This window comes from Eucyclogobius newberryi, unplaced genomic scaffold (assembly GCF_026437365.1).
Source record: "Eucyclogobius newberryi isolate DKJ021-1_F unplaced genomic scaffold, fEucNew1.0.hap1 SCAF_6, whole genome shotgun sequence".
In the NCBI taxonomy this organism is placed as follows: domain Eukaryota; kingdom Metazoa; phylum Chordata; class Actinopteri; order Gobiiformes; family Gobiidae; genus Eucyclogobius; species Eucyclogobius newberryi.
This window is the reverse complement of record NW_027316278.1, coordinates 35,073,728-35,097,102: the sequence shown is the minus strand read 5'-3', so window position 1 is coordinate 35,097,102 and position 23,375 is coordinate 35,073,728. Positions and strand designations below refer to the sequence as shown.

The window sequence follows — 23,375 nt, the reverse complement described above, 5'->3', positions numbered from 1 at the left end:
TAAATGAATGTAGTCCATTTTATACTTTATATTGAGTCTGAATTCAGTGGTTAATTGTAAAGTTGTAAATAAGTAAATTTATAAATAAATGAAATGAAGTAAATGACTGAAGGTTAAAACAGTTAAAGAAAACTTATTAAACTTTATTTTACATAATTAACGATCACACACAAAGACAATTTTGTCCATTGTAAACCACAATATTGACCTAAAACGACTTGAACAAAACACAGATCCATTTGACTTACTGTTCTGAACTGAATCTCTGCAACACTTTTTAACGTCAAATAAGTACAGAACAGTGGGCGGGGATACGGGTAAGGTGGAAACTAATCATTTCTAAGCCTCAAATGTAAACATGAATCACCCAAAATAAAACTGATCATGATGAGGGAAAAACATTAAAATATGGTTAAAATCTCTTTCAATGATAAATAATAGGAAGTATTCAGTCCTGACTTTATCAGAGCAGATCAGCTTGAACTGTGCGTCTGACCCCTCCTTCAGTGTCTCTAGGCTAAACTTGTCATGAGGTCCAGCCCAGATCTGAGCCAATATCTGGGTCAGCTGGCTGATTATTGTGTTTTAGGCTGATGGTGGAAACTCAAAGTAGACAAACTAAAGCATGTCAAATGTATTGCTATTCCTCCACGTGGGGTACGAACAGTTAGCTATGTGTAGCTCATTCATGTTATAAAGATTCTGACATTTTGGTGCATAATTCAACAAAAACATGAGATAAACCTACTTGAATGAATGTATTACAAACATGAAGTAAGACTTCTTGGTCTCAAATGACTCTAAGCATAAGGATTTCTAATGGCAGGTTGTTTTCAGACAAGTTTGGATCAGTTTTGCGTGGCAGAGGACAGGGCCCGGGGCTGATGACGTTCTGTAGACGTCTTTCAGTGGATCAGAACTCCTCCTTCTTTGGGTCACTCGGGGACGTAGCGGGTCGACCTTTAAGCAGAGTTGTAAGCAAGTTAAAAGCAGTTTGAGAAATCTCGCTCCGCTAGCTGTTGTTCCTTTGGCGATATGCACGACATAACTGACTATTGAAGCTGCATGTGCATTTCTCTTCTTTTTACATTTCATTGCATGTGCCTTCATAGGAAAGGAAGGTGAAATAACATGGTTTCAGAGGACCAGTGGTACCAGTCTACGCGATGTAGGAGTTATTCACAGCAACACTGGCCAAATGATTGAAGCTGTATTTAATTACAAACTCTGAGCCATACATCTCTCTCTGCACAGTTCCGCCCACTGACCCGCCCACTGACAGAGATGCATTCATTAATTCGTTTTATTTATTTATACAGGGAAAACCCAATGAGAAAAGTTCTCTTTTTCATGGGTACCCTGTTAAAACACAACACAAAATAAACAACAAACATAGGATACAAAACGCAAATAAAACAATCAATAAAATTAACCAATACATGAAAACAGATTTAAAGATACAATATGAGATACAATTACATAAAACAAGTGCATTGGCACTGTGGGTAGTCCTTGACCAGTGCTTTAAAATCATTAAAAGGCATTAAATGATTTAATTTAAAATGTCTCTGTGTTTTGTTCCACAGGGAGGGAGCAAAGTTGTTGAAAGCCTTTTTTTCAAGGTGGAGCGGCCACCTTTGAAAAAAGGTGGTGTTAAAGGAGACCAAAAGCCTATTTTGCAGACAATGGCACAAGAAATAAATATAGGCTACAGATACAGTATATTGTACTCTCAGTGTTACTGTTAGTCTAAATGATATGGCTAATTTAGGCTGAAATGAAAAATCAAATTTAACAATGAAAAAGTAGCAGAAGCACAATATAGCTGGATGATGATGACAAGTGACCAAAAGGTGCTTTATGCAATTCAAGTGTGTAAGTCACTTAAAATAAAATGCAGCCCTGGTTATAGTTTTATAACCATCTGCTCCACAAAAAAGTAATTCAGGCTAATAGTAATATGTGTTGCATTAGAAAATTACACGTAAGCTAATTTACAATCACAATGACTGGCAAATTGAGCACTCCATATAAAGAGTTGAACAATATTGGTTACTTTTTTGCTTGATTTTTTATACAAATCGTTGCTTAGGCTTAACTGGCACCATTCAGCCACAAACACTGACCTCTTGAATCCAGTCGCTGAGTTTGTTTGACAAGAAGTAGAAAGAAATGGAAGTATTACTTATGAGACAACAAAGTGTTAGTGCTAAGGCAGAGCAAAATAATGTCTGTTTGCCGTAACCCGACCGAGCCGTCAAAATTATAGCCGACTGAAAAAAATATATCAGCATTTTGTCAAAATTATGCCAAATACTTTTATTTTTCTTACATTTCGCCGACTCACCGACCGTTTTTTTTTTTTCAAAAAAGCGCCGTGTTGAATAATTTTGTATCATTGGAACTCCCTAAAAATATTACGAAGCCGAAAAAGAAATGAAAACGAAACTTAACACGAGCGGAGACGTTCAATTCATTGTCTGTTGAAGCCTGACCCCTGGCGGTCACTGCGTGTCACTGGCATAATTTAAAAAATGGCGACAGCAACATGTGTGTTCAGTGCATGGATGTATTATGGTACAGTGTGTCAGTGTCAGGCCGCACGAAGCGAGCGAAAAGAGGACGTTGACGATTCTAACATGAAAATGGCCAAAAAATAAAAAAAATTGTCCTGTACAAAAATAGTTTATTGGCTGGACTTTTGTACATTTATTGGTTGGACTTTTGTACATTTACGGTAGCATCTCTTTTATTAAATGATAATATTAACTTAATTTCATAGGCAAATTATCATTAAATTCTATATATAAATTTTGATTTTTTTATGCTTTAAAGTAAAAAAAGAAAAGACCCTACCCACTTGAAAAATGGTGGGTCGGGTTACAGCAAACAGACAATTTATTTGGGGCAGCCTAATGGCACCCTAGCCTTAATATGCACTTTCTGTTGTCGTTCCAAGTTGAAGGATCAGTAAAAGTCTCACCATTGGTCCTGATCTTGGTCCGGTCCAGTCTGCTGACATAGTCCTCCTTGACCCCGGACAGCTGGAACACACACTCGTACCTGTCCCAGTCCTCAGGAGGAACCGAGGACAGGTCCAGGCCCACACTAGTCTGGAAGGTCCCGTCTCCGTTGGGCAGGATCTCTTCAGGGTCCACCATGTCCTCAGGGAGCTCATGTCCGTCTTTGGTCCAGAACAGCATGGCTCTGTCGGGGTAGAAGCCTGTGGCATGGCAGGTGACTGGGGCTGAGGAGAACTTCTGCAGCAGGGACACCAGGGGGAGCTCTACAGAACACCACAACACTTTGTTACATTATTGACTATTTACACATTTACAGGGATCACAGTATGAAAACATGTACATTATAAAACATCCGATGTAACCAAACAATTAAATAAATTTTGGTTAAATGCATAGATCTTTTTAATTCAATATTTAGGAGTCCATATAATTTAAACTCGGATTCAGGAGGAGCAGAGTGGTTTTCGTCCCGGTCGTGGAACACTGGACCAGCTCTATACTCTCCATCGGGTGCATGGGTTCATGGGAGTTTGCCCAACCAGTCCACATGTGCTTTGTGGATCTGGAGAAGGCTATTGACTGTGTCTCTCGGGGTGTCCTTTGGGGGGTGCTCTGGGAGTACGGGGTCCGGAGCCCTTTGCTCACGGCTGTCCGGTCCCTGTATAACCGGAGCAGGAGCTGTGTTCGCATTGCCGGCAATAAGTCAGACCTGTTCCCAGTGCATGTTGGACCAGAGCTACCCTTTGTCACCGGTTCTGTTCATAGTTTTTATGGATGGAATTTCTGGGCGCAGTCAAGGGTTGGAGGGTGTCGGGTTTGGGGACCACAGAATCTAGTCTCTGCTGTTTGCAGACGATGTTGTCCTGATGGCTCCATCAAACCCGGACCTGCAACATGCACTGGGACGGTTTGCAGCCGAGTGTGAAGCGGCTGGGATGAGAATCAGCACCTCCAAATCCAAGGCCATGGTTCTCGACCGGAAAAAGGTGGGTTACCCTCCTTGCCCCGAGTGAAGGAGTTCAAGTATCTTGGGGTCTTGTTCACGAGTGAGGGAAGGATGGAGCGTGAGGTTGACGGGCGGATCGGTGCAGCGGCTGCAGTGATGCAGTCGCTGCATCGGACTATTGTGGTAAAGAAGGAGCCGAGTCGAAAGGCAAAGCTCTCTATTTACCGGTCGGTCTACGTTCCTACCCTCACCTATGGTCATGAGCTTTTGGTAATGACCGAAAGGACAAGATTGCGGATACAAGTGGTCGAAATGAGTTTCCTCCGCCGTGTGGCTGGGCGCTCCCTTAGAGATAGGGTGAGGAGCTCGGCCACACGGGGGGAGCTCGGAGTAGAGCCACTGCTCCTCCACGTCGAGAGGAGCCAGCAGAGGTGGCTCGGGCATCTGTTTCGGATGCCTCCTGGGCGCCTCCCTGGGCAGGTGTTCCGGGCATGTCCCACCGGGAAGAGGCCCCGGGGAAGACCCAGGACACGCTGGAGAGACTATGTCTCTCGGCTGGCCTGGGAACGCCTCGGGATCCCCCGGAGATGTCTGGGGAGGAGGAAGGATGGATGGATATAATTTAAACCTGTTCTTTGAGTGTGAGAATTTAGCTTTCTAAATATTTGAATCAGATGCTCCCCCATCCTACTGTCTTCCTGATAAGCAAGATAAAAAGTCTGTTCTGTTGATGACTTAGGTTTCTCCTTGTAGAGTCAATATAAAAGCTGCAGAAATAAACAAATACTGAAATAACATATTTATACATTATTGTGTTCTAAAATTACACTTGACTATTTTACCTGTCCTCTTGAGAGCGCTCTCTCCATGGCGCACATATTTCTTCAGAATCTCAGCACATACATGAATGAGGTAGTTTTTCATTTTGGCAGCATGTCCATTCCTCTCCCATCTCTCTTTGGTCATATTAGCCACTTGTGTTGAAGCCACATAAGTTTCAGTATCAAAATCCAACGAAAGAAACTCTTCTCCATCAGAAGCGTACTTCTCATATCCTCTGATCACATCAGTCTCATCGTCCCAGTCACAGCCAGTCATCGTCTGATCGAGAGCGAAACCTGAAATAGAAACATGTTTTCAAAGACTCAAGCCTGCTCAAGGACATTTATTTTCCGGATAAAATTTGATCAAGTTGAGTTTTAGACATGAAGAGTCATCTGGGACTCAATATGAAATCAAGATCTTTCAAATGATTTTTGGCCCACAGACTTGGACAGGATAGTTCAGCCTGAAATGGGGAGGAGAGAGATAAGAACATGTCGGACATTTTCAGAGCTGGATTGGAACTCACAACCCAGCTGCCGGTTTCATGTGGAGCCACTCAACCACAGACTGGCACCCACAAGTCATTTTCAATCTGAAGGTCCCCTCCCTGCCTTTGTTTACTTGTTTGCCTTGTTATAAATGCGACACTAGGCCAGACGGTAAAGTGTATAAGGGCCAATTTGAACCCGAGGCATTCGCTCCGTGTATCAGCACATTAAACATTTTGAGAGAAGAAAATTCTGTGCTCTGGAGCAGCCATCAATCAGGTCAAGAGAGTGTACGCAAACGCATGCTGCATGCTGCGCCCTGCGCGCCCTGCACCCTGCGCGCCCTGCACCCTGCGCTCCTGCACGCTGCGCCCCTGCACGCTGCGCAAATAAAAAGGGTCTCAAATTGACTCTACAGGACAAGGACGACCCATAAAGAGGTGAGCAGAGCGGTTTCAGGTAACGACTCCTCACTTAGAGTAGACCTATAATATAATGTAGCTCAGAGCAGTATAAATTCTGTATACATTTTCGCTATGGTTCCCAGCAAACATGAAAAGTGCAAATAATACAAACCTTCGGTCACATTGAAGTATTGCTTATTCAGTTCTTTGTTAGCTTTTTTCTCCTGTTCAATCCTCAAACATCTCTGAGTCTGTCCCTCCCAGTACTCAGGCTCCTGCTCTGTGACTTTGTTCATCCACTCCTGTTTGGGAACGTATCTCTTTGTGTCACTGTCGTAGTGAGTGATCTGAAGGTCGTCCACATATCCAACCTCTATGTACTCTGGGAAGTTTGGGACTTGAGATGAAGAAGTCATGAAATATCTCAGCGTGTGAACCACTGTGAAAACAAAAGAAACATTTCACAAATGAATAGGGCTATAAATCGACCTGTTTTACTAAGATGAAAAAAAATTACTAAATAAAACAAGCTGGTACGTTTCAACAATGGTTTATTAACATTAACATAGAATTTGTCTTTAAACATTGTTTGTGGAAACAGGAAGACCACAGAGCTATTGCCATGCTGTAAAACTTCTGTACTGAAATAAAGTACTGTATTTCACAGTTTGGACATTAGTGCAAACAAAACTATATTAAACTAAAAAATGCAACCATTTCATTCTTTTTCTTTGTTTGAAATGTACATATATAACAGTCTAGCTCCGCTTTGTGAACACTTATAGAACAAATGTTAGTCAAACAACAAATACAATTAGCCTGTATTTGCATATCCTATGGCAAAGGTTTGCATTAATTAGTGAACAAAATACTGTAAACTCCACAGGCAACTAACAGAAATAAACATGCATCTGTTAGATAATGTCCATAACCCAGATTGAACTCATGAGCACGGTGTTGAAATCGCTCCTAAGATCTGGATAGTTTTGGTAGTTTATTGGAAGCATCAAATGACACCCACATGTCAAATCAAATCAAATAAATTTATTTTTGTAAGGCCCAAAATCACAACAACAGTCGCCTCTGAGGGCCGAATCAACAATGTCTTTGGTGGCGAGGGACGATGTCCCAGGGTCCTCTGTCCTTAGACTCTCCTTCTCAGCCAGGAAAAACTACAAAAAAAAACTTTTTGGGAAAAAAGCGTAGAAACCTGGAGGAGTTCCTGTGAAGGAGAGATCCGACTCTCACAGACGGACAGACGGACACGAGGGAGATTGGAACTGGACCCACTCTTCAGGCAGATGAGGAATCGTCTGAGTCGAGCTGGACCCACTCTTCAGGCAGATGAGGAATCGTCTGAGTCGAGCTGGACCCACTCTTCAGGCAGATGAGGGACCGACTGAGGCGAGCTGGACCCACTCTTCAGGCAGATGAGGAATCGTCTGAGTCGAGCTGGACCCACTCTTCAGGCAGATGAGGGACCGTCTGAGTCGAGCTGGACCCACACTTCAGGCAGATGAGGGACCGTCGGAGTCGAGCTGGACCCACTCTTCAGGCAGATGAGGGACCGTCTGAGTCGAGCTGGACCCACTCTTCAGGCAGATGAGGGACCGTCGGAGTCGAGCTGGACCACTCTTCAGGCAGATGAGGGACCGTCGGAGGCGAGCTGGACCCACTCTTCAGGCAGATGAGGGACCGTCCACAAGGGGCAGGGACCACTTCCTGTTCCTAACTAGTCTGACCATAAGCGATTTCGAAGAGGAACGTTTTAAGCCTGGACTTAAATGAAGAGACTGTGTCAGCATATTTAACATGGGTCGGGAGCTGATTCCATAACACAGGAGCTTGGTAGCTAAACGCTCTACCTCCTACAGTACTTTTAGAGACTCTTGGGACCACCAGAAGGCCGGCATTCTGAGAGCGAAGAGCTCTGTTTGGATGATATGGTACTTTAGCATCTTTGAGGTAGGATGGGGCCATGTCATTTATGGCTTTGTAGGTCAGGAGTAGAATTTTAAATTTGATTCTAAACTCGACGGGGAGCCAGTGAAGAGACTTCAGCACTGGCGTAATGTGTTCTCTTCTTTTTGTTCCTGTTAGTAATCTTGCTGCTGCATTTTGAAGCAGTTGAAACATGTGTGTGCTTGAGGCCTACACTGAAACTCTGACGTCTCGATGAACTGTACAGTGATAGGCTGGCCAAATAAAATATCTGCACCTGTGCAGAAACGGAGGAAACATTTAAGAATGTTATTGTCACATTCACCTATGTATTTCTTTAGGTGCCTGGCCACAGTATTCTGAGCTGGATTCATATTTTCAGGAAATTTCCGAAGTTCACGAACACGTTTTGGTGTTGGCACACGCTCTTGTGTTATTTCAACAAGCCATTGAGGATACAAAGTGTCAGCCAGAGTGTTCAAGACAGGTTTCCAGCACTCTATGACATACATTGGAGTCTGTATTAGTGTTTTGTGTGCCAACTGTGACACTATTTGCTTGATTGTGTTCACAGTGGGAAGATGGTGGCAGTCATGAGCATCTAGATTCTAGCACATCAATCAGTTCCGATTTGCTGACAGAGTGAAAGGATTCAAGTGCAGTTGACAGGATCTCCCGTTCTTCTTTTGTCACATACTGGAGGAACCTTTCCTCCAAACAGGTGTAGGATGTGCCATACAGCACTAACTCCAGAAAGGGAAGGGAGAGAAGAAGAGGGAAATATCGCGTATTATTCCAGCCAATTAGAATAATCCGTGCCACTGCCTGCCATTCCTGGGCTTGGAATTCATGTCTCAGGTATGGTACTTTTACATCTCTACCAAGGGTACATTTGCTGTAAAACTCTTCCCAGAACTCAGAAAGACGATCCCAAAATACACCCAAACCTTCTCCTTCCTCTAGCTTTCCATTGGGGAGCTCCCTTTTGTCTTTATGTAATATTTCAGGGTCAGCAAAGGCTTGTAAAAGCTCAGAAAGACAGTTGCCTCTATTTATGACAAGCACACACTTGATCCATCCCAAGGCAAGGTGTCATCCAAATTCACAGAGTTATTCACAGAAGCTCCCAAAATGACTTCACTCTCAGTGGAATTGTCGTGTGACACCACTGCATTTTGGGTTTGCACTCACAGCGGGTATTTCATCATGTGAACATTCTTCAGTTACCCCATTTTCATGTACCTCCATTGCCAGCTCATTTGATCGGCCCACTGTTTGATTGATGAATACAATGTCAGTCTCTTCACTTAGATCTTTTTGAATCAATTCAGCCTCAGACCCTTCTTCTGATCTTGTTTGGATTGAGCGATGTTTAGTATAAAGGTACAATTCGAGCATCTTTACTTTGTTTTTTTCATACAACTCCTCAACTGTGCTCTCCATGTCAATCTCATTCTCTAAAAAATCACAAATGATGCAGTGAAGGTCTTTCAACTCTAAATTGAAAGACCTTCTAAATTATCACCTCACCTCAAGGGGGGGGGGGGGAGTATGGAATTTCTTTTTTTTCTTCTTTTTTTCCCCGTGAAAATATAATATTTCGCTGATGTCACTTGAGGGGCTTAGGCCATAGGCTGTAACTCAGAATGTGGCTAGAAAATGAATTTCGCTCCACCACATCAAGACTACTTTTCAAAAGTGGTTTTCCAATCTCAAAGATATACTTGAGCTGGGGGAAAAAGTTCTCCGCATGATTTCTGCCAGTATTTGAGAAAATAGGTGTCGAAGTTGCCAGTTTACCCAAATATGTGACAAATTGGGGTGTACACCCATCTTCATACCTTCTTATTTTTTTCATTCTTTGATTGATTACTTCAGAAATTCAGATTCTCAGAGACATTACTACTTTCTTGGAGGATGTAAAGTGGTGAGACTCTGGGTGCTTCAGTTTATGTGCAAACGTAAGTTAAAAAAAACAATTTTAACAATTTTGCATGTTATCGTTACGCACTTGAAAACTCTTACTCCACATTTAGTATTCAACTGAATGCTTCAACAATTACAAATTCTCTATTCTTGATTCATACTACACTATAAAAACATAATCTAAAAGTAGTATTTTAACCCTTTCAACACCAGTTGCCCATTTGAAGAAAGAAAACATAGGCTATTGGTAAAGGTTTTATTCTATAGAACGGATATAATTTTATGTAATGTATTTTCAATATGAACAAATAATTACAATCATAAAAGCAGTATTTACAGCGTGATAAACAGGTTAATTAACATGTGTATCTTTCGAGCTAGTATAAGGCAAACTTTCTGCAGAATAGGATATACATACAAACAGAGGAATGATATAAGTATGATTGATGTCAAAATGTGTAAGTACAACACTGGTTTGATTTTTACCTTTTGAGGACAAATATATATCTTGGCAAATTGACAGTAAACAAAGATCAACCTCCTCGGATACATTTACCATGTTAGACAATGTCAATTTATCACTAGCACCTACACACCAAGCTAGTAAGTTATAAAGTTCAATTGGCACAATCTTTCTGGCAGAGGAAACATTTAGATCCTCTGATGTAGGAGGCAGATTTACATCCATACTAGGGGCACTCTTGACCGCTTGTTTCAGTGATACACCTGCACTGTAAACTGTCCTTGAGAGCTCTCGCAGTGCTGCATCTTTACCACTTTCTGGCACCATTTCTCCATCACTACATGACATCTCAGAAACTGACATATCAGTTTCAGTTGAAAAATCCTGGTGGAGAAGTCCTGTCGTCTCCGTGGAAACCATTTCATTCAGGTTTCTTCTTGGTGGTTTGTGAATATTCAGCTGTGGTAAGTCTCGCTGTAATCTCTTCTTCAGAAGATCGGATCTGTAAAAATTAGAGTATTGATAGATTACTATTTTATTTGTGTTTTAGTTTTAGAATTATTATTTTATTTGTGTTTTAGTATCCTATGTTTGTTGTTTATTTTGTGTTGTGTTTTAACAGGGTAACCACTTTTCTCACTGGGTTTTCCCTGTATAAATAAATAAATGAATGGAAATATGTAGACTCCTGTAGCTAACTGGATTGGTTTGATCTTGAATGAAATTTCATGAATAAACATAGCTGTGATGTTTATCTGATCGTCTCTTGTTTTCTTTCATAAACAATAAGAATAATTTAATTACCGGTAACTTCCATGACCATGGTGTTTTTTGATGAATTTCTGGAACAGGGACAAGAGCTTCTTCATTCTGAGGATTTCCTGATTTTCAATCAGTCGTGTCCGGATGACACAGTGTCACAGAATGCTGTATATGCATCGCCATACTCCCAGACTTTAGGTAACCTGTATAAAGCAAGGAAATGCAGTGATTGGTCAGTGATTGAAATATACTAGCTCACTACAAACAGAAATTTGCTTTGATTCAAACGTCTTTAAAATTATCGTGTAGTCATTACAATAATTTTCAATTAAATTATGAATTTATCTAAATATATGGAAATATATATATTTTATTTGATTACCAAAATGTTACCTTTCATCACTTGTCTTCTTTGTCGGAAAGCTTGAGTATTCTTTGTAACACCTCTTGTGATAGAGGTGCCTTCAATGGCAACACAATCTTTACCTCTGGTACACATCAGGATGGATTCATCTGCTCTTTATTCAGCTGCTTTGACCAAACTTCCTAGTAAAGGAGAAGTAAAAGAATTTCAATCAAGGGTGAGCACAATCAGTAAACAATCGCAAAAGTTGTATTGCCTTTTTATTCAACTCACATCATCATACAGTCTTACGTACATTACATCTACACCTACATGTCATAAACTAGGCACATATTCCTATAGTGATCTGTTCTTTTCTTCTGTATCTACCTCTGGATCTTCCTGCGTTGCATCAATGAAATTTCCCCACGTGGGACAATAGAGGAATATCTTATGTGCAATTGCTGTTGGAATTCATGTGCAATTACTGTGAAATTCATGTGCAATCTATGTGCTGTCGTGACACATATTCATGTGCAATTACTGTCGTGATCACATGCAATGGTATTTATGTATTTATTTATTTGTCTATGGGAGTTTTTATTTATTTATAGGAGATCTTCTACTGAAAGTGTTTTTCAGACTTCCTATAAGTGATCTGTTCTTCTGTATCTGCCTCTGTATCTACCTGCGTTGCACCAATGAAATTTCCCCACGTGGGACAATAGAGGAATATCTTATCTTATCTATGTATATTTTCGCCAACTTATTTCACTGTGATTAGTCCTATTTACCACGAGCAAGAGAAAACACACATGCAAGAATCAGTATATAATCTACTCACCAGCAGTTCAAGTTTCAGCTTGGACCAATTTATCTTTCTTTGTCTTGAGAGCCTCTTTGATACAGCGATCAACCTTCTGCAAATGATGCAAACTGCAGGAAGTACATCGCTTGACTTTTTAGATGATTTTGTCTTTACATCTGTGGTAGATCTCAGTCGTTTGGGAGAAGGTGGCAGAGTTGATGTGGTAGATTCAGCGTCATCCTCACCCGCTCCATGCTGCCCACAGACCGACTGTTTTGCTGCAAGCTTTTCAGCACTAGTAATTCGTTTCTTGTCAATGAAACGTCTATAGCATGTAGGGTGAAACGTCTATAGCATGTAGGGTGAAATGTCTATAGCATGTAGGGTGAAACGTCTATAGCATGTAGGGTGAAACGTCTATAGCATGTAGCGTGAAACGTCTATAGCATGTAGGGTGAAACGTCTATAGCATGTAGGGTGAAACGTCTATAGCATGTAGGGTGAAACGTCTATAGCATGTAGGGTGAAACGTCTATAGCATGTAGGGTGAAACGTCTATAGCATGTAGGGTGAAATGTCTATAGCATGTAGGGTGAAACGTCTATAGCATGTAGGGTGAAACGTCTATAGCATGTAGGGTGAAACGTCTATAGCATGTAGGGTGAAACGTCTATAGCATGTAGGGTGAAACGTCTATAGCATGTAGGGTGAAAGCCTGGCTTGTTACTTTCCAGAAATGAGAAAGATTTCCGTCCGAAGAAGCCACAGAAGACGTAGGATAGTTTTGTTTGGCGAAGTCATCATTGTGTACACAAACAGCTGCCGCTAACGCGCGGTCTATTCCGTCAATTTCTATCCACTTCTGAGCACAAGTCACCAGCTTCCTCCAGCGGACAACAGTCTGTGGCTGTGTTTGTTCTTTTTCTACCGCTGAAATGTGTGTGATGCACGTGTAATCCATATTTTCATAGCGTTTTCTATCGGCTCGAGAGACAACATGACGCTCCACGGGAGCAGCCATGTTTGATGTTGTTGTAGTAATCTCTCCCCTGATTGGCTGATTCAGAGGCGGAATGATTCAGGCGTAGGGATATTGCGCTATCAGGCTGAGAATATAGTTCCGCATTTAAGTTATCACCGTAAAAAACTGGCGCGATGCGAGTGGAGAACTTTTGGTCATGAGCTAATGGTACAATGATAATTTTATATTTGAAGTAATTTTTTAGTCTTGTGACAGGTGTAGCGAACTTGAACGATACAGGCTACAGCCTATGGCCTAGCTCGTAGTGCAGCATTATCTTAGTCATATTTAGTTAAATCAGACATAAGTGTAGTCAGAGATTGGTGCAACTAAAGAGAACAAACACGTATCTAAAATGTCATATTCCAACTTTATTTTAGTTAAAGTGAATTAAACAAACATATTTCACTTTACCCTGAATTTAAACGATTGTTATTCTGCGTCTCAAAATGAAAGTGAAAGTATTTTAATTCATGTGCGTAAATAGAACTTGACAAATCTCGTCCCAAACTCGAACCTGCAAAAGCACTGAAGAAAAGCATTCCATTTGAACATGAAACTCAACACAGACACAGTGATCTCCATGATAATTCTATTTGTGCTTTCCAAAATACACATTGCTGCTTCTTCGTGGACAAGTTTGGGGACAAAAACAGCTTTACTCACTCGCTGTAGCTCCATGTGTCAGTGTCCCCAGGAGCAGGAGCAGCGCACACGTTTTCATGTTGAATCAAGTCTGAAAATGTTCTTTTCCTCCGTCTCTGTCTGTGGACTCTCTCTCTCAAACATCAGACGTCAGAATGAGAGGTGCTGGAGCTGTGAAAGTGAAAGTAAAATTTGAAAACATACAAAGAAAAGTAGATTAGAGCAGTGACGGGAAGAATACTTTAAAAATGTGTTTAGTTACACAACACATACTCTAAAACTGCTTATTTTTGCTTCACCATTTGTTCTGCATTTATAGAAGAGAAAAGAATCTACAGCACATATTAATTCACAATCAATTACCATAATGTTTTCCTCTGATTTCAGGAATGTAACTACATTGTCCCCCTCCTTGAACCGACACTTTAACCTGATGGAGGGGTTTGCGTATGATCAATTTATTCATTTTTTTTTACATTGAATCTAGTAAAAATCTTCGTTGTATATGAATACGAAAATGTACATATATTTTAAATACAATGTAAAAAATAAATACATTTGATGTAAAACAAAATTGAATTCGATGTCAAAAAAAAGAAATTGTAATAAAAACACAAAATAACCTTCATATTTGAGTGGCCGAATGATCCCAGGAGCTGTTGGATGTTGTCAGGGGTCTTAAGCCCCTGGTAGGGTTTCCCAAGGCAAAAAGGTCCTGGGTGACTGGTCAGACCAAGAGCGGTTCAGAAACCCCTTATGACATGGAATCAGTGGCGGCTCGCCCATAGGGGGCGCTGGGGCGCCGCCCCCCCTGACATCACTGCCTGTTTTTATTTTATTTTTTAAATAATCTCCCATTTTGAAAAAATAACCTGTGTTCATTAGATGCTATTGATGATTTTGCTTTATGGGTTTAGAACTCTCCAGAATTTTATTTACATTCACTTTCAAGTTCCGAGTTTAAAACGTGAACATTTATCATTTCTGGTGTAGTAGTCTTGCCGGGGCTCCTGTTCGATCAGCCCCATTGTGCTTTATTTAAGCCAATGGCTCCCCTGCTGCTAGGCAAAAAAGAATACACATCCGCCAATCATCGTCGAGGAATTTTATGGGTTTGGGGCGCTGAAGATTAGCGCCCCCAAAGTACCAAGATGCACCGCTGCAGCTGCTTGTTAGGTGTTTTCATTCCAGCAGCCAAGTGTGTAAAATGGCGACGTCGGATGAATTTGCCCCAAATTCAGTCAAATCCTTACATCTGCTTCCCTTGGGAAGAAGAACTTTTGAGGAAAAGCTCATTGTAAAACAACTCGGACTTGAAAAGCCAGAAGTGAACATAACCCAACAGACCATCCACACCATGAGAGTGAACGACGTGAAAGATAGAGGCTTCTCAGATGTTCTGGTTGACTCTAGTACTAGCTCAATTCTGCACTGGCTGTCAAGTACAGAAACATATCGTTGAGTGAAAATCCGTCTGCAAGTCCTGTTGCACGACTTCCGGTATTTTCGTTTGTATTTACTTGCTAATGTCTCCTAATTCTGAGAGAAATTGAAACCTCCCGCCCTGGGGGGTAATCTTCCGCTTTACTACGCGTTATCTCCCCCCTGGGATGACAAATAGGATGAGAAGTATGCCTAAAATGCACCAGAATGCAGGGAATCACATCTACAAAATTCAAAATTTTAAATAGCCCCACCTAAAAAAAAAATCACCAGCCGCCACTGCATGGAATGACACTTCGCTGAGGGGAAAGAGCCTGAGCTTGTGCGGGAGATTGAGCGGTACCGAGGACAAGGGTTTCTCTCTCAAATGGAGAGAAATCAGTCTTTGATCAGAACACATCAAAATACCTACGCATATTTATCTGTTGTGTGAGACCATGAGGAGCCATTTCACATTCAGTTCACAACAGTCCTGACATGGAGCTGGTTTAACAAAATTAAATGACAGAACATTAGCTACAGTAACACTAAATTATAAAATAAACAATAAATAATAAATAAAGGAAAACCCAAAACTAAAAGTCTAATCCAACACGTAATAAGTCTAACTAAGTCAAAGTATAAAATGTAACTTGAAGACATCATTGATCTTCTCGATAATCTTTGAGACCAGTGAGTGGAACAGTCACGCTCTGGCCTCTTCTTTGTCCAAAAATACAACAAAACAAAATAAACCAAGAGAAGATGAGAAAACACATTTCCTCAATTATTTTCTTCTTCTTTGGTGTTTTATGGCAGTTGGTATCCAAGTATTACATTATGGCCACCTACTGCATTTTTACGTGAAAATGTCATTATTTTCAGATCCACACACACACACCAAAGATTTACACCCCCACACACCTTTCCTCTCAAATCCATTTGTAAATAGACCGCCTCTCAATGTTTGCTCCCTTAAATAAATGTTCAAAGTGTGAACTGGAGTTTTCCGTTCCTTCGGACCGAGGAAGACTCAGTTGAAGATCGATCAGTAATCAGTGCATACCGGACGCACATAGTATCACACAATGAGATTTTTTTTTGCCGCTATCTCTCTGCTGCACCACTCTCTCTCACTGGGAGAAGCCTGGCAGCGCTGTGAAGATTCCAGCACCTGTCACTCCAAAAGACCTGAGTCTCCTCAGGAGGTAGAGCCGACTCTGGCTCTTCCTGTACAGTGCGTCTGTGTTATGAGTCCAGTCCAGTTTGTGGTTCAGATGAACCACAAACTGTATGAGTCCACTTTCTCATTGTCCCGTCCCTGGATGTTCACTGGTGAGGGGGCAGTGGAGTGGTGTCTGCGGAAGTCCACCACCATCTCCTTGGTCTTCCCCGCCTTGATGAGGAGGTGGTCCCGCTGACACCAGTCCACAAAGTCCTGCACCAGTCCCCTGTACTCCGCATCATCGTCGATGAGTCCGATGATAGCAGAGTGGTCAGAGAACTTCTGCCCAGCTGTCCGTGTCGTATCTGAGGTCTGCAGTGTAGAGGGTGAAGAGAAAGGGCGCGAGGACGGTGCCCTAGAGCGCCCCCACACTGCAGGTCCCCCACACTGCAGGTCCGAGTGTCAGACACACAGTCCCAGGCTCTCACTAACTGGGGTCGTTCTGTGAGGTCGTCCAGGATCCACTCCACCAGGTAGTACTCAACATCAGCCGTCTCCAGCTTGTCCCTCGGGAGCAGCGGCTGGATGGTGTTGAAGGCGCTCGAGAGATCGAAAAACTCTCTCTTCTTCTCTTCTCTTGTCTTCACAGCGCTGACAGGTTTCTCCAGGTGAGAGAGTGGTGCAGCAGATATGACGGAAAAAAATAAAATCTCATAACTACGTGGGGGAAAAAATCTCATAATTACGAAAATGATCTCGTTATTATGAGATCATTATCTCGTTATTACAAGATTATTATTTTTTTTTATGAATACAATGAGCTTCCGTACAATGTAACAAAAAACTGCTCGAGTTCGGCTGACAGGGCACCTAGAGCTTTCAGAAATGTCGGATATAGTGGCAATTTTAACCTATTTTTTCTCAGTTTAAAATTCTTAAGTTGTCTTTAAAATGGATTTTAAGCCATTAGCTTCGGTTACGCTCTAGTGCTACGGTCTAGCCCAGCTCCAGGTGCACTGGTCAGAACGATAACTGTCCAGCCCAATCAGAGCGTGTAGGTGATGTGAACAAACCGAAGTGCAATGAACGAGCTGCAGGCGTAAAACTGGATCCATAGGTTTAATAAGTGAACAGATCATCAAGCTAATGACCATGGATCATAGATCTGAGGGCCGAGGATCTGAGGGCCGTGGGTCTGAGGGCCGTGGATCTACTAGTCAGACGCGTTGTCTTGAAATGTTTATGCCTGAAAACCTGAAAGAACATCAGAAATGCTACAGAAGGAAAGCAATGAAATGGAATGTTTTGCCAGGTATAAAATAATAATCTTTACGTTTACGTTTAGTGTCTTAAGTGTTGTTAGCCTAAATACTTTTGATGACTTTCAGCATGTTTTGCATGTAGATAGATAAACATATCATCTGGATACATTTGACATGTTGCAAAATGATAGGCATTTGGCAAATAGAAATCTGTAATTTTATAAACCAATTTAAGATAATACATTCCATGTACTCAATAAGAATCAGAATTATTTTTATTATGACAGCTGGCTCACTCCTCGCCTCACATGGAGCTACTAAAATCACGCCTTTATTGGGTCATTCATTTTTTTTTTCCAGTTCAAAAACGTTCAGTTTTCTTAAAACCAGTTGTTTAATATTTTGCCATGGACATTAGACAAGTCAAAGTAATGGGAACACCAGAAAGAAGAATTAATTTATGTGAATCCAAAGCTGCATTTTAAAATATGTATTGTTTTGATGCTGGTTGTTGGCACCAAGAGGGAGAGATGATGAAGAGGGAGACACAGACCAACATTTTGAAAGTGCAGAGGTTAATCCAGAATCAGATGAGGAAGCTGATATTCAATAAATGTGCCATGCAAATCCTAAAAACCTAACCAGCAAACATATGGACTTGTGCTAAATTCTGTCATTGAAGGTCCGAGGCACTCTGTCACCTAATAACCTATGAGAGTTTGACAGGGCAGTTTTTTCTCCCATTTAGGATCGTTCCCCATAGGTTTAAAATTATGTTACTTTGACAAAGTGAGTATGACATTTCGCAGAGATGATGACAGACTTTGCTTTACCAACAAGTCCCATTTGATTGTGCCTTTTTCTAACTAATCTCTTTAAGCTACAGTTTTGGCCTTACTCAGTTAAATATAAATAGGCCTCTGAATGTTTTTAGAAGTTTACATGAACTAATTCTGTATTTGACGACTGCAGTAAATGCCAGTCATAAAACAAAATTAAATAGATAACATGTTGCAGTGCTCTACAGGTCAACTCTTTCCTGGCCATTTTTCTGCCTCTTGCTCTGTTGTTGAATCTTACCATTAATGCAGTTTGGAAATGTGTCACCTTGTACTACACTCTACCACAGCATGCACTCATTCACACAGTTTACATATTATACATACAAATATAAAAATTATGTGGGTGTGACAGTATGTGGTGTACTGACACACCCACATCATCTGTATTTTTTGTTAACTTTCTTTTGCCTAAATATGATTTCTTGTTAATAAATAAACTCTTTGTGCAATTTTAACCTGGTTTTGTTTTAATTATAACATTTTACATGTGATGAAATAAAACTTGGTCTCCAATTTTCTGATGATACAAATAGATCAGGAGAAATCAGGAAGATGTCAAATCTCAGCATCCTCACAGGGAAAAGAAGTAGGAGGAAGTGATCCAGGGAAAGCTACAACAGGACTAATACATATAAATATAACAAGTCGAGAGCAGGATCAGCAAAGAACAGAAGGTAAAGGAAGTGATTTAGGAACATCAGAAAGTGGCCCAAGACAAGCTGTTCTCCATCAGTATCCCTCCAGCAAGTTTGGTGAGCAGCAGAGAGTGTTCAGCAAGTTTAACAAATTTAAATGACTTGAGTATTCTGTTGCCAAGAACTTTATGGAAGGAACAACATACATAATAATAAAGATGATAAAGATGCCCTCAGTGGCTCAGGGTTTTCAAGCTGGAAAAGGGCTTGAGACAGTTTCAGAGAAAAGAGTTCCAGCCATGTTTCCTCCATGACTTGCTGGCGTTGTTATAAAACCCCTAAAACACAGGGAGATGTAGTTCAGAAAATCCAGTATCTACAAATAATCTGTGCCGTTACAAGGTTTCTTGGAAAACAAGGCATCCCATTCCATGGGCGTTGGGAACAGGAGTCGAGCCAGGACCAGAGAAACTTCGATCCCTTCCTGCAAAATGACACTCCTCCATCTCATACCACCAGTCTCACATGATCAACAGCATTTCACATAAAATGACTATTCTTTTTATTCCTTATTAAGAAAATAAGAGGTTTATGAGTGTTTCTATTAAGAGTGTTTTTTTTTTAAGCTTTCTATAAGTTATCTGTTCTTTTACTTCTGCAACACCAAAATTTCCCCATTGTGTGGACAAATAAAGGCTTATCTTATCTTATGTCCGAGGATTAGCATTTCTCTTCTCACGTGTTTCTTTGATGACTCAGGACGCTCAGAATCGCCAGACTTTTTGACGTCAACTCGTTTTTAAAACAATGGTGTTTTAAGGCGATGTTACACCTACTATAGTTGTACGTCTTAGACTTCATTCTCTAGAATGTGTGCTCTTTTTTAAACAAACAGTAAAGCAACAGCACTTTGGATCATCAACACTGTTACTGCCAGTTACATCACATTAGCCCATAGAAGTGCGTCAGATGCCCTCCCAGCCTCAGATCCATGTGTGCAGTGCTGGAAGAAGTAAAAAATACTAATACTGCAGAGAAAAGAAGTTCCCATTTAAGAAGGCAGTTTTTGAGTGAAACCTAAGTCAAATGTAGTGATTTTGATAAATAATTGTGCAGATTCTGTTATTAACAAAACCAACTGAATTGATTTATATATTTTTACAATACGTCTTTCTACATGTTTCTGTTTGTTCAAAGCTGAAAATGTAATTCAAAGCCCCTCGTCATTTCAACATCTCGTGTCTGGACATTTCTTCTATTCAGAGCTGAATCACCACAGGCTCCTTTTCCTTGGCTTGGCAAAATGTAATATAATTCATCATTATTATTGCTCATCCACAGTTTGCCACATTTGTTTATTATATATTGAGACAGTGAAGCACGTTACATTTTATTCCTCAGGCAGGAGTTTGACATGTTACTGCAATATTCAAGTACATTCGTCCATATATTGTAACTGTACTGAGGTAGTGATGAAGTATACAGGAGATTTTAACATGACAGATCTCAAGTAGATATTGACCACTTCAAACTGATAACACGCCACCAAAGCAGCACTAAACCAAGACTAAACCAGGTTTGAGGGTACGTTTGGGACTGTCGCAACCAATAACGTAATCATTCTGGCCAATTTTGAAAAAAGCCCATAACGAAATAACCAGCCAATAATGTAATAACTTTTGGTGACGCTTTGCCAAAAATATCATTAACATTATTTAAAACAAAACAGAAGGCTGACGAAGTGTGGAAAACAGACAGAATGTACAAAAACGTCCATAGGCGCATAGACTAGATAAAGTTAATGGGGTTAAACTTAATTGACTAGTAATTTAGGTTGGAAAATAAATGTCTTTTCAGTCTGTAGAGGGCGCTATGACATAGCTGTAATCTTATTATTACTATTGAGATTTGATTTATGGTTTTGCTGGGCCTTAGAAAACCTTCTCATTCATTCAAGCAATTTGAACAAATTAAACAAAACTACCAAAAACATTTTATTTTCCTGTTGTTATATTATTGTCCGCAGTTATTATGCTATCAGACATTTACCCCCGTCAAGCCTACAATGTAATAAATTATTACATCATCAGCAAGGCATTATTACATTATTAGCTTACCCAAGTTATTACATTGTTGCCCAGTTATCGGTTGCTACAGGGACCAGTTTTACTCCAAATGTAATTTGGTTTGGTCCCATTCTAGTCCAGGTTTAGTCCAAAAATAAGCTGCACTAAACTGGCACTCAACCAGGACTAAACTAGCTCTGACCAATGCAGCTTGGGAATAACCCCAAAAAAGGTCCCATTTTCATTCATGTTCTGACTCAGTTATCTTACCCTAGTGCTGAGAAATGGATCAAAAATGCATAATATTGCAAAATTAGATCATCGTATAGTATAAACTGACATTTCTGCCCTTTAGTGGCTCATTTTATGGTCATTCTGGTTTTGTGCGATACTTAAAACCTTAACGAGACATTTACAGCCACGTTATAGCACAGTCCTGATGAAAATATCGTCTTAATATAGTCAAAGATACTCCAAAAACACTAAAAGATATTCATTTTTGGATAATATTGCCCTCACTCTGCTTTAGTACTAGTTTTTGTTTTTGTTATGTATTGCAACCAAGTCTTTACCTTACACATCAAGTCAGTTTATTCTCTTTTCTAACATTTGATATTTGAGGCGCAGTTGTTTACTTGATCAGAAATGTTTAATTGCTGGTTTAGCCCAAAATTTTGTCACGGTTTAGTCGTAGTTACATTCTGCTTCTACTAAAACATTTGAAGAGCATTCCTGTATGCTCATTGGGTCCTTAAATATTAGCACCACAAACAGCTGACACATTTCAATCAGTCTCGGTCCTCTCTTCTCTCAAAGCTCCGGTCCGTGTCAGCTGCTTCCTTCGTAGTTCTTGGAGAAGGTTCCCAGTTGTTTGGTGTTGTGGTCTTTGAGTTGCTCCAGTTGCCTTTGTCCTCTCCTGAACAGATATTCAATGTGCATCACGTCGGACTTCTTTATTCTAGCGTTTTCTTTGAATTCGTCTTTAATCCTGGGGACAAATCCTGGTTTGGCCTTCCCCGCGCGGAGGAACTGTCGATACAGAGACAGCACCTGCTTTTGGAGTTTACTGTGGCGGGACATGGTTCTGACGAGGTGAACAAAGGAGGCTTTTAGTGTGAGATCCTCAGGCCGACAGGAAAAGAGGGCATGTTTGAATAGTGTCAGTGCAGAATGGACTTTACCAGCTCTGTCGAGAAAGCGAGACCAAACAATTCTGAACCTGCCAAAAAAGACAGAAGATAAACATTAGCAACAATATTAAACGCGGGTATTATGCTTTTGTAAATCAACGTATTTTAGTATGACATGGAATCAGAAAAGGTTGGATTGCCATTGTTAGTGTTTGGTCACAAACTTGGAATATAGTACAACATGAAGCTGCAACTAACATTTACATTTATACTTTTTCAAATATATTTTAGCCAAATAAAGGTTGAAATATGGTGACTGAAGGCATCTAGAGAATATTTACAACTTAAAGTGTATTATTGATGATAGATTATTACTTTTGAGCTATTTATTTTGAGGCCGTGGCTGGAGAGCCGCGGCGCGGTCAAATGGCCGCGCAGTTTCAGGGACCGCGGGATTTCCCTTATAGCCCGTTATAGCCTCATGGCTAACCCTAACCTTAACCCTAACCTTAACCCTAACCCTAACCTTAACCCTAACCTTAACCCGGCGCGGTCTAAAACGGCGCTAAAACGCGGTCAAATAGTGGCGCAGTTTCAGGAGCCGCGGCGCGCGGCCGGCACAAAAATAACATGGCAGTTTCGGCCGCGCGCCGCGGCACTGCAGACACTCCCTTATTTTGATACAATAATGGCACTGTTTTTGTTTTTAAATGTCTTTTTGTATGCATTTTAGAGTCTGTATTGAAAGTATTGAAACAGTAGGTGCTTTTAGGGACAGCTAAAGAGACATTAAAAGACAATTGAAACATGCAAGGATGGCACAGAAACGGAACACTTTTTTGTTGAAGGTACAATTTGACACCCCCCAAAAAGCTATATTTTACCACATTAATAAATCGCGTATTTTCATATTCTGTCGTTGCACATCTTCGTTATCAAGGATAATTTCATGTCTTGAGGTCCTAACTTAACCACATTTTCTGAAAGTACTGAGCTATTGTAGGTGTGTTACAACGCCTAATGCAGTAGCTATAGGTGAAATTGAATGGACAGGCAAGCAAAATTATATTGTTTTAGTTCAGGAAAAGAACAAAGGAAATATTGAACGTACCTGTGTGAAATATAGATCGATAAATGTCCTTGTCGTGTGGATATTTAGGAATCTGGAACCTCAAACTCTTCACATGTGTCCTTCGAGGCTGTAAACACGACCTTATCCAACAGCGGAAGCAGCGGCCGCGTCACTAAACACCCTTCC

At 40.7% G+C, this 23,375-nt stretch overlaps 2 protein-coding genes and 1 long non-coding RNA gene across 4 annotated transcripts; all 3 read right to left on the bottom strand.

The window, feature by feature from the left end:
• Positions 1-935: 935 nt before the first annotated feature.
• Positions 936-20,457, bottom strand: LOC140347476 (class I histocompatibility antigen, F10 alpha chain-like). Its single transcript, XM_072433914.1, has 6 exons — positions 20,444-20,457; positions 13,617-13,726; positions 5,859-6,125; positions 4,812-5,087; positions 2,941-3,286; positions 936-960 (listed from the first exon to the last, which is right to left on the bottom strand). Exons 2-6 carry the CDS (start codon positions 13,672-13,674, stop codon positions 936-938), a joined length of 972 nt encoding a protein of 323 aa, XP_072290015.1. The 5' UTR covers positions 13,675-13,726; positions 20,444-20,457.
• Positions 9,813-12,256, bottom strand: LOC140346534 (uncharacterized). Its single transcript, XR_011924324.1, has 4 exons — positions 11,966-12,256; positions 11,172-11,324; positions 10,821-10,981; positions 9,813-10,518 (listed from the first exon to the last, which is right to left on the bottom strand). It is a non-coding gene; the product is annotated as an uncharacterized lncRNA (long non-coding RNA).
• Positions 20,444-23,366, bottom strand: sdhaf1 (succinate dehydrogenase complex assembly factor 1). Of its 2 annotated transcripts, XM_072432649.1 has the most exons (3): positions 23,229-23,366; positions 22,169-22,206; positions 20,444-22,071 (listed from the first exon to the last, which is right to left on the bottom strand). In XM_072432649.1, the coding sequence occupies exon 3, from the start codon at positions 22,065-22,067 to the stop codon at positions 21,816-21,818; it is 252 nt and encodes an 83-aa protein (XP_072288750.1). In that variant the 5' UTR covers positions 22,068-22,071; positions 22,169-22,206; positions 23,229-23,366; the 3' UTR covers positions 20,444-21,815. The 2 variants fall into 2 exon arrangements, with proteins under 2 accessions (XP_072288750.1, XP_072288749.1); XM_072432648.1 differs by having other exon boundaries at positions 20,444-22,206.
• Positions 23,367-23,375: the final 9 nt, after the last annotated feature.

Coding starts and splice junctions, on each gene's coding strand:
- LOC140347476 (XM_072433914.1), bottom strand. CDS start 13,674: ATGAAAACGTGTGCGCTGCTCCTGCTCCTGGGGACACTGACACATGGA. Junction 3,287..4,811: donor GAGCGCTCTCAAGAGGACAG/GTAAAATAGTCA, acceptor GGTGTTCTGTAG/AGCTCCCCCTGGTGTCCCTG. Junction 961..2,940: donor ACTTGGAACGACAACAGAAA/GTGCATATTAAG, acceptor CTCTGCTTAAAG/GTCGACCCGCTACGTCCCCG.
- sdhaf1 (XM_072432648.1), bottom strand. CDS start 22,067: ATGTCCCGCCACAGTAAACTCCAAAAGCAGGTGCTGTCTCTGTATCGA.